Source organism: Gracilinanus agilis, chromosome 5 (genome assembly GCF_016433145.1).
Source record: "Gracilinanus agilis isolate LMUSP501 chromosome 5, AgileGrace, whole genome shotgun sequence".
In the NCBI taxonomy this organism is placed as follows: Eukaryota; Metazoa; Chordata; class Mammalia; order Didelphimorphia; family Didelphidae; genus Gracilinanus; species Gracilinanus agilis.
Window position 1 is genome coordinate 16,818,047 of NC_058134.1, and position 11,734 is coordinate 16,829,780.

Below are 11,734 nucleotides of genomic sequence, written 5' to 3' on the forward strand. Positions count from 1 at the left end.
CTCAAATCTCTACATAATGGGGGGTGGGGGGGCGGAGAAGCACACTTGCCCTGGGGGGGGGGGCTCCGCTTCCTCGGGGCATGGGGGTGGGGCGCGACCGCCTCGCTCGGGGGCGGGCCACGCTTTGATTCGGGTGTGGCTTCCTAATGAGGAATTAGCCCGGAGACGTCCCGTGCCCTTCCTTTGAGCCTTCGAGGGGGACTGAACCAAAGCACCCCCCCCCCCAGCCCTGCTTCAGCCCCTCCTGCTGGGTGTGGTTGGAGTGTTTCGGGGGAAGATTCGAAGCCTTCTCTGCAGGGTCCCAAAGGCGTTTTTTGAGGATGCCGGTCCCAGGAGATGCTGAAAGTCTGTTGGATGAAGTCTAAATGGGTCTGTTTGAGGGATGACCCAAAGCTGGGGAGCCACCATGACCAGAAAACCTTTGGCTGACGTGATGACGATCCCAAGTTGTCCCCCCGCCCCTTGGACAGCCAAGACGAAGTGTACTTCTCTCCATGGAATAAACACCTCCTGATTTGTAACCTCCTGCCTCCCCATCTATGTGTGTGACAGTGTTGGCCCCAGACGGTCCAGGAAAGCCCTTGCCTTGCTGGGGGAGAGAAAAGCCTGCAGACACTGGCCTGAGGTCCTGGGCTCAATACAATTCCATGGGCTGGGTTTGTTTAAAATAAAGTGTCCTGGGGACAGCTGGGTGGCTCAGTGGATGGAGAGCCAGGTCTACAGATGGGAGGTCCTGGGTTCCAATGTGCCCTCAGACACTTCCTAGCTGGGTGACCTTGGGCAAGTCACTTGATCCCCATTGCTTTGCCCTTACCACTCTTCCACCTTGGAACCAATACACAGGAGTGATTCTAATACGAAAGGGAGAGTTTAAAAAACCAAATAACCCTCGAACCCCGTTTTATCTCAGACGGTCTGCCCTTGATCCAGGGGTCCCACCCCGCCCCGTTATTCATGGCCTGAAGGATTCGGCCGGGCAACAGCCTCCCTGAGGTCCCCTCTAGAAGCTCTTCTCCCCTCTGAAATTTCTCTTTGGGCCCTTCTGCAGGCAGCCCTGTTACCGCTGGAAAGGACACCAGAGTACACAGCTTCCCCGGCGGGGCCTCGGCCATTGGAGGACAGCCTCGGAGGGGCTCCACTCAGGTTTGCCTTTGCTGGGTTTAACTAAGGGCCGGGAGAAGGCTTCCCCGACACTCTGCTCCGGTCTTATGGCAGCCACACCCCTGGCCTTTAGCAGGCTTCGGATCCCATCCCAGGCGGTCCTTGGGAACCAGACTTGGGAGGCGGCTTCGCTCCACTTGGATCCCTGAACCGTAAAGCCAGCCTATTATAGCACCTTGGGGGACTAAATGGTTATTCGGACCAACTCCGGCTTGAGCACTGTGACTGAGGGTCAGCCTGGAGCTTCCGGGGAAGAACCTTGTCAGGCTCTCCCCAACCCACCAGCTTCTTCTTGTAATTAACTCCCGACCCTGACTTGGAGAGTGACTGTCTTTTAATAGCACGCCGTCATTGGGCGGCTGAGCTGTCAATCATTTGCAAGCACCGCCCTTCTCCTTTCAGAGCATCCTGCCAAAGAAATTGATTTCCAGCAGGTAGCCTCTGGCAACTGTTGGGAGGTGACTGAGACATGCGCAGTCAAGACATACAGGGACCACGTTAGGGCGGATGCCGGAAGGTGCCACGGGGTAGGTGCCCCTCACTCGATACCAGCCCCAGTCCAGTACCCACCCACCCCCCTCCGGAAGCCAGCTTTCTGGTCTCCTTCCTGTGCATCCCTGGCGTTGCCGGGAGCCGTCCTGCCCACCACGTACATAGCATTTATTCCAAAGGCTGAAGGCAGCAGTGATGGGCATCCCGGAGTCACCTCTAAGGGGGCTGCAGGAGTCCTCTTACTCCGGAACCCCCAATACCTTCCCCCTTGGGGGATCCCTGAGGCGCCAAGCACACAGCCATGCTACCAACTAGGTGCAAGCCCAGGGACTAAATAGTCAGGAAGCCCTGGGCGACTCTGCCTGCCCCAGCAACTTTGCTTTTGGCCAATGAGCAGCTTCCATTGTATCTCACTTGGCCCATTATACATCTAAAAACTTATTCCTGAAGACAAAAACTCCACAAACCAAAGCACCTTTTGAGCATGAATAAGCGGAAGCCCAGTCTGCTGGGCAGGTTTAGGATGAGCATTTGAAGGACTTCTCGGGCAGCATTGCAATTCAAGTTGCTGCATTTGGAAAGCACACAAGGCCTTCTAGTCCCATCTGCTCCCTTGGCTGCAGGGATAAAGTCCTCTTGCTCTGTCATTGGGCTGTCCTACATTCAGATACTTTGGAGGTCAGAGCAGGGCAGACTGGTACCTACCACCCATCACCTACCCTGTTTTTGGCACTTGTAGAGATTTCTAAGGGGGGGGGGGGGCCTTTGTGAACCCAAGGCCACCAAGCAACAGATACCCACACGCTTTGTGATGCCTGCCTTTCTCACCCTGGGAATGTTACTTCCAGCTGCGAACTCACATTTATGAATCCAACTGGCCAACTGTGTTATCTGTCAAGACACCTTACTGTTCCCATTTTCCTGATTAGGTTTTCTGACTTCGAGTTGACAAAGACCACAAAAGGGTGGGAAGATTCAGAGCTTGATTTTTCAGGCAAACATACCATTTGTAAATTGACTAATTACAGTATTAATCCATATACCATATAAACTTGTGATTCACAGTTAAGGAGCACCTTTTTTTGAAAAGTTAAATTGAATTTGTCACCAGCTAACATTTAGCCAGTTAAAGTTGAAAAAAAAAAACCACCACCCTCACGATTATAAAAATCTAAAAAATACAAGGGTATTCTTCAAGCAAAACAGAATCCACATTCTTGTCAAATGTGCAGGTTTTAAATGAAGACTTTTAAGGAGTAGCAGCACTTCCTTTTAGACAGCTACAAGCCTACGAGATAGAAAAATGCACACATTGTGTGTAATCATCACACAAAGTACTTAGGTACAAAAATGTTTATTTAAAAAACTTTTAAAATGTTTAAAAAGGTCCGTTCTGTCTGTTCACAAAACCTGTTTTAAAATACCATACAATGTTATTGCTGGCTAATAGGCTGAATTTATCATGTTTACAGACAATTCTCATCACCATAAACTGAGCTGCTAGTTTTGTGTTTTATCATCCAAATACATTTCCCTTTCAACTAAAAGTGCTTTTAAAAATGACGGCACCAACAAGAAATCTATTCAGATGGGACAGAATTTCATATTTCTTGGAGACAGTCTGTGGTTGACCCCTTCTTCATTAGTTACCTGCAGCAAGACACATTCCTGCCAAAGAAAAAAAAAGTATCTGAAGAGGTTGATCAATGTGTGCTCCAAAGTAGCAGCTAGCAATCATTCAGAGGTGGCCGCAAAACTTTAGCTTTGACTGGTGAGAACCTGGAAAGCTGATGGTCACACATCCCATCCAGGCATAAAGCCTAGGGTTCAATCACAGACAGAAAACCTGTTTTCCCATGTAACCAACCTAGAAGACCTGTGGGCTGATGAATGGAGCTCAACCTACACTGGTTTGACAGTGGTACTTTATGGGAAAAAAAAAAAAAAAAATCAATGTCTGCCATAGGTTCCTCCAACTCAATTCTGCTGCTTGGGGCATGGGGAAAAACATGTGGTTTATTTATAATCTAGAGAAATTCTAAGACATTATATGTAACTGGAAAACTACCTTTGGTTATTAGGGGAAAACCCAACAAACAACCCCAGCTCTGATGTCCTTCCTTCAAAGGAGAGATTTTCTTCCTTCTGTTTTTGTTTGTTTGTTTTTGTTTTTGCTACCAACACCAACTGAAGGAACCCCAAGAAAAGCTTGACTTTAATCATCACCTGCTTGCCTCAGTTGTTGAAAGGCAGCACTTTTAGAGTCCCTGGGGCAGCAGACTATGCTTGTCCTTGGTTCATATCAATGCTAAATTCCAGCAGGGAAAAAAATGATATGTTAAAGTACCGGAATCTTCATCACGGAGGAAAAAAAAAACAAAACAAAAAACTAAGAAAGAAATGAAAACCAACCCCCCCCACCCCCAAAGTCCCAAGCCCCCAAATGTAATTTAATAATATATTGGAAAACAGGATTCACACAATTATTTGAGTTGATAATGGTTAACTCAATTTATTGCTATGTTAAACTACATAGAAATAACCACTATACTGACATAGTAGACTGTCATATAGTATTAGTTTTATCTTTTTTTTTTTTTTTGGAACAATTAAGAAAGGAAAAGTAAATAAGATCTTACCTAAAGAAGTTTAACTGATGCTTAGAACTATTTTTCTCTACACACCCCCTCAGCTTTCGATGGCATCCTTCTAAAACTACGGCAGTTAAAAGTTTTGTAGAAACACAGCCCAGTTTGTTAAGACTGGCTGATCTGATTTTAGTAGCCCGTCAAGAGTTCTCTTGTACTAGACCTGTGTCCCTGGAAGAGTACCTCGCTGGGGATATTTCCTTGCATTGAAGAAGCAGCATCTAAAAGATCTAAAAAGGTGTTTCTCTTTGCAGAGATAGCCCTTCAGTTATCTAGATACTTTTATCCTGATGAATTGCAGACAACACACTTTTCTGATCAGCATTTAAATTTACATACGTAACAATAAGCTTAGCAATGGACTTAATTATATACTACCCCCTCCTTAACTTAGTTTAAAATAAAAAGTCTATAATTACACAATTTCCTTTAGAATTATTTTATTAAATCATAAATGTACAACAGCTTCTTAACTCTACACACGCACTTAAATTTTTTAAAGGAAAACGTTATGTCTTATTACACCATGATCCTGGCTAATAGCTTTTCAAAACTTTGAGAAAAATCTTAAAAAAGAAGGTTTCACATGTCACCTGAAACTTACAAATTTAACATTATCAAAGAAGGAATGCTTCTACACTCTTACAAAGACCACTAGAAAGAAACAACAATTAAAAAGCTAAGAAACTGTCTCAAAGGCATTTTTTTGTGTTTTTTGTGTTTTTTACAATCCTTCCTCCACAGTAAGGTAATGTTATTAAATAATCCAATCCATTCACAAAATGGCTCTCTGCATCTGCTCTGGTGTCTTCTGCCATATCACTGCATATTTATGCATGACTGAGATAAGAGTTTCCTTAACATTGTTATTTCGATAACCTGAAGCTGTTCTGTTACCTCTGGGCTCTCATCCTCTCCTATTTATACAGTGAAGCCTGTTTCAACAGAAGTAAAGAGTAAAAAAAAAATAGGTTATGAAATTATCCATCTAACCAGTTTTTAAAGGAAAGATAACATGAGCCTAAAAAGCTTTTACTCCTGCAGCTAGGTCTCCCAAGAGAAATAGCAACTGTAATACTCTCAAAACAAAATTCCACTTACCCATGGCAAACAGGCAGAAAAGCTCAATATCGGCTCCTCCCTCCATAACCTCCACTTCCCCCACTTCCTCCTGGACCATAGTTTCCTACAATTTTAAGACAGAAAGAAAGTGAGCTCCATCATGGCCCACAGGTGAATGAGGAACAAACAATTATTTCCCCCACTTCCTAGGAGAGGGATTGCTGGCTCCTTCCTAAGGACCTTTTGGGCATGAAACTCTCAGAGAAACACTTCCCTGTGCCACCCTCCCTCTTCCCCCCAATCTGCTACAAGTCACTAGGGTTTCACAGCTTCAGCCCAGAACAGGTGCAGAGATGACAGGAGCCTTGGGCTAGCCCAGTCCCAGCAGCAGGGCTCCTCTACAAGGGATGCTTTCTAAGGGAAGAAGCTGCTGTCTGAGAATCCCTGGGCTCTGGGGCTGGCCTCAGGCTGGGCTACACAAAAGAGGGCAAGAGGCAATCGGGATTTGTGTTCGGTACCTCCACCATATGGTCCCCCCATGTTCCTGCTACCACCGAAGTTTCCGCTCTTCATTGGACCATAGTTTGAAGGTTGTTGATTATAGTTTCCAAAATCATTGTAGTTCCCACTTCCGTAATTGCCTGTTAAACATCAGACAATTAACAGTAGTCACGTCCAAGGAAAGTGCTTTCACTTTAACGTATACACTACACACACGGGAATGTTTGAGACAAACCTCCAAAGTAACTACAACAAATAGCAATGCCTCTCTACCCTTCTAGAAGGACAGTGTCAATTCAAGAGTTAAGGCATTTTTCATTCCAAATCCATATTCCTTCCCCACATAAAGTTTTCACATGAATTGATTACCTCCTCCATAGTTGTCATAACCACCTCCGTAGCCCCCACCCTGGTTGCCATAGCCAGGTCCTCCACCACCATATCCTCCTCTTCCTCCTCCATAACCAGGACTACCTCCAAAATTGCCACCTATTATAAAATAAGCCTTTCAGTAATTGCTTAATAGCTTCAAAGTCAGAGAACTGTTGAGTCTGAGGAAGAATACCGATCTACAACAAAGTGCTATTTGAGGGTTTTCTACTTAACTTTTGCAGTCAGAAAGTTATTGTCTTCTCTCACCTGGGCTCTCGCCTAGGTGAGAGACCATAGACAAACAAAGGAAGTTTTTCCTTGCCCTCGAAATAAAAGCTTCTTCCCTATTTTGGACAGCAACTGCAGGCTATCAGAGAAATGTCAGCAAAATAAGACATTCTTTCCCAAGGAAAAGGGTTAAAAAGGGGTGGGGGCTGGGGTCAGTACTGGCTGTTCCTAGATTTTTCCCTTTTCCCCCTTAGCTCTGGATAAGCCCAATTTTCTTGCTAGATATTGTCCATGTGAGAAGCAGCAAATATCCAGATTCCAACTAAGTCATTTCTTACTCTCACATCTTCAGCTCACCGTTCTCTAATTCAATAATCTGGACTGTCTACTTCCTTGAATAATGAGGACAAGAGGGGGGAATGCCTAAAGCACAGTGATTTATTACAGAAAATGTCCTACCAAAATATTTGCAAGTGAGGTCAAAAACGGAAACTGATTTTTAAAGACATCACTTTAAGAATCACACCAAGATGCATTAAAAAAAAAATGCTCTTGTCAGGACCATTTTACACATTGACCTTGAGACCCTCCAATTTTTAAAAACAGAAGCCTACATCACTAGAGGGTAAAGGCTTTTTCTAATGAATATAAAATGGGCAGAACTCTATCTTTGCTGAGTAAAAAAAAAAACACACCTCAACTACTTGTGGGACTGAAACTCCATGGCAGAGCATAGACCTTATCTTCCATACAAAGGTTTAAAATAACAAGGTGGCTGGCTCTTTCTGGAGCCATTCTTTAAAATTACTTCTCTTTATTAAGTAACATTGATATACAGTTTCTTTAGGAACCTGAAGTTCTGTCAAAGCGGCGACTATGCTCAGAATCCCTTTTCTCTATCCTGAGTCTTTATGAAGTAAACAGGCTGGGAGAGTGGAGCCAAGATTGAGGATGAGAGTTTCTGACCTCAAGTCACTAGTTCGGGGTCTTTTTTACGTTCTACACTGAAATGGTTTACATCTATTTCTGTTGCTGGGACTAACAATGATTTGCTGAGCTAAATATCTTCATTTCAGTACCAGGAGGATACATATCAAATTCTTACAACAGAATACTTACTCAGCTGGGGAGAAAAACAAGTATGGGAAAGCTTGCTCAAAGCACTTCCTACCTACACCAAGGAGACCTTTTAAAAAAAAGCCACATACTACACAAGCAGGCATATTAAGGAGGGGACCCCCACCCCCCTAAACCAGCAACTTCAAACTAACCTCCTGGACCTCCTCCGTATCCATTGTAACCATCTCCAAATCCACGGCCACTTCCATATCCGTCTGGAGAAACAAAAAAGGAAGGTCAAGCACCCCAGGGTGTGCTGGCTGCTCTCAGCTTTACCAAACTTCTCTCCTTCTACCTGTGTCCTAATACCGCCCCCTTCTCATTTTTACCCAAGTATTCTCAAGATCCATAACTATGGTGGTGACTTATATTGCTTTTATACCTCAGAAGGCAACTCGGATCTAAAATGACTCCGAATTCATTAAATGTTCTAGCAATTTCTTTTAGATCTTTGTGGAATACCCTCCTCCTAATCTTTTCATTAACTGCCAGGCTTCTTTGCTTACAAGAGAAAATGGGATGACCTAAAGGCCAGTTCTTGAACACCCCAACAGCCACTGCTACAAATTCTTACTAAGCAGGCAGCAAATGCTTACAGCATTCCATTTTAAACAGGATTTGTCTTTCCAATGTCCTGGGAGTAAGACTGTGCTATTAGTTTGACTGACAAGGGTTGAGTCAAAGAGAAAAACTATGGAAATGAGTTTTATTCCCTACTTTTTTTTAGCCTGTTTGTGACAAAAGGTATAGCCAGACTTACCAGATCCTCCTCTAAAATTGCTTCCTGGGCCTGGTCCAAAATTTCCACCACCACCACGAGAATCCCCAAAACCAAAGTTTCCTGTAAACAATTGTTCCAATTAGCATATTAATATACCCAGTGACCCATAACCTGGGGTTAACAGAGAGCCAAGCTACCTCCTCTTCCGCTCCTAGAGCTCTGAACTTCCTGCATCTCTTGTCTAGACAAAGCTTTTCTTACTTCTGCGTTATGGCCATTGATGGTGTGGTATTTTTGCACTGAAACACAAGTTTCAAAATGTGAGAATCGACCAGCATCCTGCATTTTGTGTCTCTTTTTAATTTGGAGAAAAGTTCAATGCTTTAGAAGGCAAAGGGCCACAAAGCAAAAATTCCAAAGATACTACATAAAAAATAAAAGATGTAATTTACTTACATACAATTTTATCCACAGGATCATGGTCATCAAATGTAACAAAACCAAAGCCCCTTTTTTTACCAGACTGTCTATCTGTAATTATTTCAATGGTATCAATTTTCCCATATTCCTCAAAGTAATCTCTAAGGTGATGTTCCTCAGTGTCTTCTTTAATTCCACCAACAAACAGTTTCTTCACAGTAACATGAGCACCAGGTTTCCCAGATTCCTAGGAGAGAAAGTGATTTGTAAATGAAGCATAAAATTCACCTAAGGAACATGTTTCTTGCTATGAAACCCAAGCAGGTAGTTTGATTGCCCCCCCCCATGGTACTGGATTCTCTGTCCTGTCCAAAAGAAAAAAAAGTATCAAAACCAAGAGCTGGAAGAGCTGGGAGAGCTCCGGAGGCCTTGGGAGTTTGGCATAGAAAATGGACTCCCTCTGCTCACCTCTCTGGCTACTGCTCTTTTGGGTTCAACCACTCTTCCATCAATTGAATGAGGTCTGGCAGACATGGCTGCGTCCACTTCAGCCATAGATGAAAATGTTACAAAACCGAATCCCCTTGACCTTTTGCTGGCAGGATCCCTCATTACCTAGAAAACAGAAAGCGAAGTCTATGACCCAGTAAAGAGGTAAAGCAAGCTGCGGGCCACACACCTTTTGGTTCCATTAAACTAGGTCAAAGTTTTGCTTTTAAGCTCGTGTGGGCAAGTAGGAATTCAAAGACAGATTTACCACACAGTCTGTGAGCTTCCCCCATTGTTCGTAGTAGTTTCTCAAACTCTCCTCTGTGGTCTCAAAGCTCAGGCCTCCAATAAACAGTTTGCGGAACTGTTCCTTTTCTCTCTGCAAACAAACATAGTGGAAGCAGCGGGATTACATTCAGGCTCTCCCCTACTTCAAGTCCCTTTAAGCACTGCGCCAGGGCCTAGAGAGGCTTTTGTGTTTCCAGCCTACAAGATGTAACTTAGTAGCTGAAGGGTGATGAATTTCCACCTCGGCTTCTCTCTCGGCTGCCCTCTAGTGGCTGTTAAAAGAAACCAAGGGGGCCAAGTCTGCGCCATCAACGGAGGGAGGCTGCCCCCTTATTTAAAAGTTGCAGATCAGTTTAGGAGGGAAAAGGAACCTGTAAAATTTGTCACAGCTATTTACTAAACTCAAACTAGAGGCCTGACAATTGCTGAAGAGTCGTAACTAGTTTATCTGCTTATTTTGTGCAGTGGAAATTGTATTAGCTTCTTACAAAGATTCTGAAAAAAAAAAAAAAATCCAGGCCATGGGAGCCCTAATCCCATCTTGAAACTAGTTCTTTAAGGCTTTCCAAAGCATCTTATTGTATTACATCCTAAACCAACCACTCTCCATGCTTGCTAAGGGGCTTTTATCACTATTTCACAGATGGGGAAATTGAGGCAAATCAGATACCAGTATGACATGGGAATAAAACCAAATTTAGTAGATGACTACTAGAAGTCAAGTGAGCTGGAGAGTAATTCCATACTTATAACAAATTTAAAGCTTTAAAAAAAGACCCAAGTTCTCAATGTATGAGCAGTTATCTCACATGTATATCCAGCGTGATTTTTGTAATTTAAGTTTATAATTGTCTAGTGAGCAGTACTGCAGGCACTAGGAAAACACATTTATAACATGCTTCAAATGCCAGCCTTTCTGAAAGGAAGCTGGGGGTGGGGGGGGACAGGGATTTAAGCGGAAAAAAAACCTCAAACTAGACCTAGAATAAAAAGATAGGCAAGGTCAAATATTTGTGGACATATTAATCCCCGACAAAGAAACTTGCTAGCTACTATTCCTCACGTTTAGAACCTTCAAAAACTCCCAACAGTATAGAGTAAACTGAAACAACGTGGGTAAAGCTGTCCTCAAGTATGCCAATGACTTGGAACAGAAATGTTTTGGAAAAAGATCATTTAAAAATAATTCTCTAGATTTGACTCTCAATTTTGAAAAAGGCAAGTTAATGCCTCTTACGGCTGACCGCACAGATCAAGTTCGTCATAACTGCCATTTTGTTTGCTCCATCCTCTTCATGTGTGTCCAAAATTGCTATTTGGGACCCCGAGCCTTTGTAAAAGCTTAACTTCAATGCGCCAAATAGAAATTTAGTCACCAAATGCTCAAGTCATTCTCAATTGCAACTGAGAGGTAAAAGACCAGACAGGGCATGCGTGCTCCACCAGAGCCACGTGGTCTGCCATAAAGAAAGGGCAGGGGAGCGAGGGGCTAGTTTCGCCTCCTTTTCCGGTGTGACCTTGGCCAGCAAGTTCTCATTGGCGAGGCTCTTAAGCTTGCATTCCCCTGGCTTTACGGGATTAGTAGGCTCCTAGGGATATGGAGAACGATTAAGACTGGAGGTCTGGCCTCCTCCGGTGTAAAACTACTGAACACAACGAATAGCCAAGGAAGTTTGCCAAGGTATTTGAGGTTTCTAACTGCGGCATCAAAGCTCCTTCGCACTCAGTGCTTTTGTGCTGCTCCTTCTTGAACGCCGAGAGGCCTAAAGACCTCGAGCTAAAAGCGTTGACTAGCCAGCCCCGAAACCCCCGACCCAGGAGCCTGCCCTTCCCCCCCCCCCGGGCTAGGCGGGATTCTTTGTTGCTCTTCTCCCTCCGCAGAAGAAAATATAGCTGTAGGGCAAATGACCGGGCATTAGGGGGGGATGGGCCCTGGGCCCCGTAACTACTCCCTTCCTAACTGTACTGGGCGGCTTCACATCTGCGATAAGCCCCGGCCCGGGCCCAATGGCGGCCTCCCCGCGCTGCGGCCCGCGCCACTACGCCCCACCCCCCCTTTGTACATTACCGACCACGTGGTCCCGCGCGGGCAGAGGAAGGCGGGGGGATGGGCTGGGATGGCGCAGTATTTTTCCTGCGCAACCCCCCCCACCCCGGGCCCTGCCGCCCTCCCCCCCACCCCGAGAAGGGGCACCCCTCCACTCACGCTGGGGTCCCTAGGGGCCCCCCTCCC

At 44.8% G+C, this 11,734-nt stretch overlaps 1 protein-coding gene across 1 annotated transcript; it reads right to left on the reverse strand.

Moving 5' to 3' along the window:
- Positions 1-4,724: 4,724 nt before the first annotated feature.
- HNRNPA2B1 (heterogeneous nuclear ribonucleoprotein A2/B1) lies at positions 4,725-9,622 on the reverse strand (the record flags this gene model as incomplete). Its single annotated transcript, XM_044678863.1, has 10 exons — positions 4,725-5,236; positions 5,403-5,487; positions 5,882-6,004; positions 6,234-6,353; positions 7,736-7,798; positions 8,344-8,424; positions 8,502-8,603; positions 8,761-8,971; positions 9,193-9,339; positions 9,482-9,622. Coding segments are annotated over 9 exons (1,050 nt in total), but the record flags the coding sequence as incomplete, so codon positions are not given.
- Positions 9,623-11,734: the final 2,112 nt, after the last annotated feature.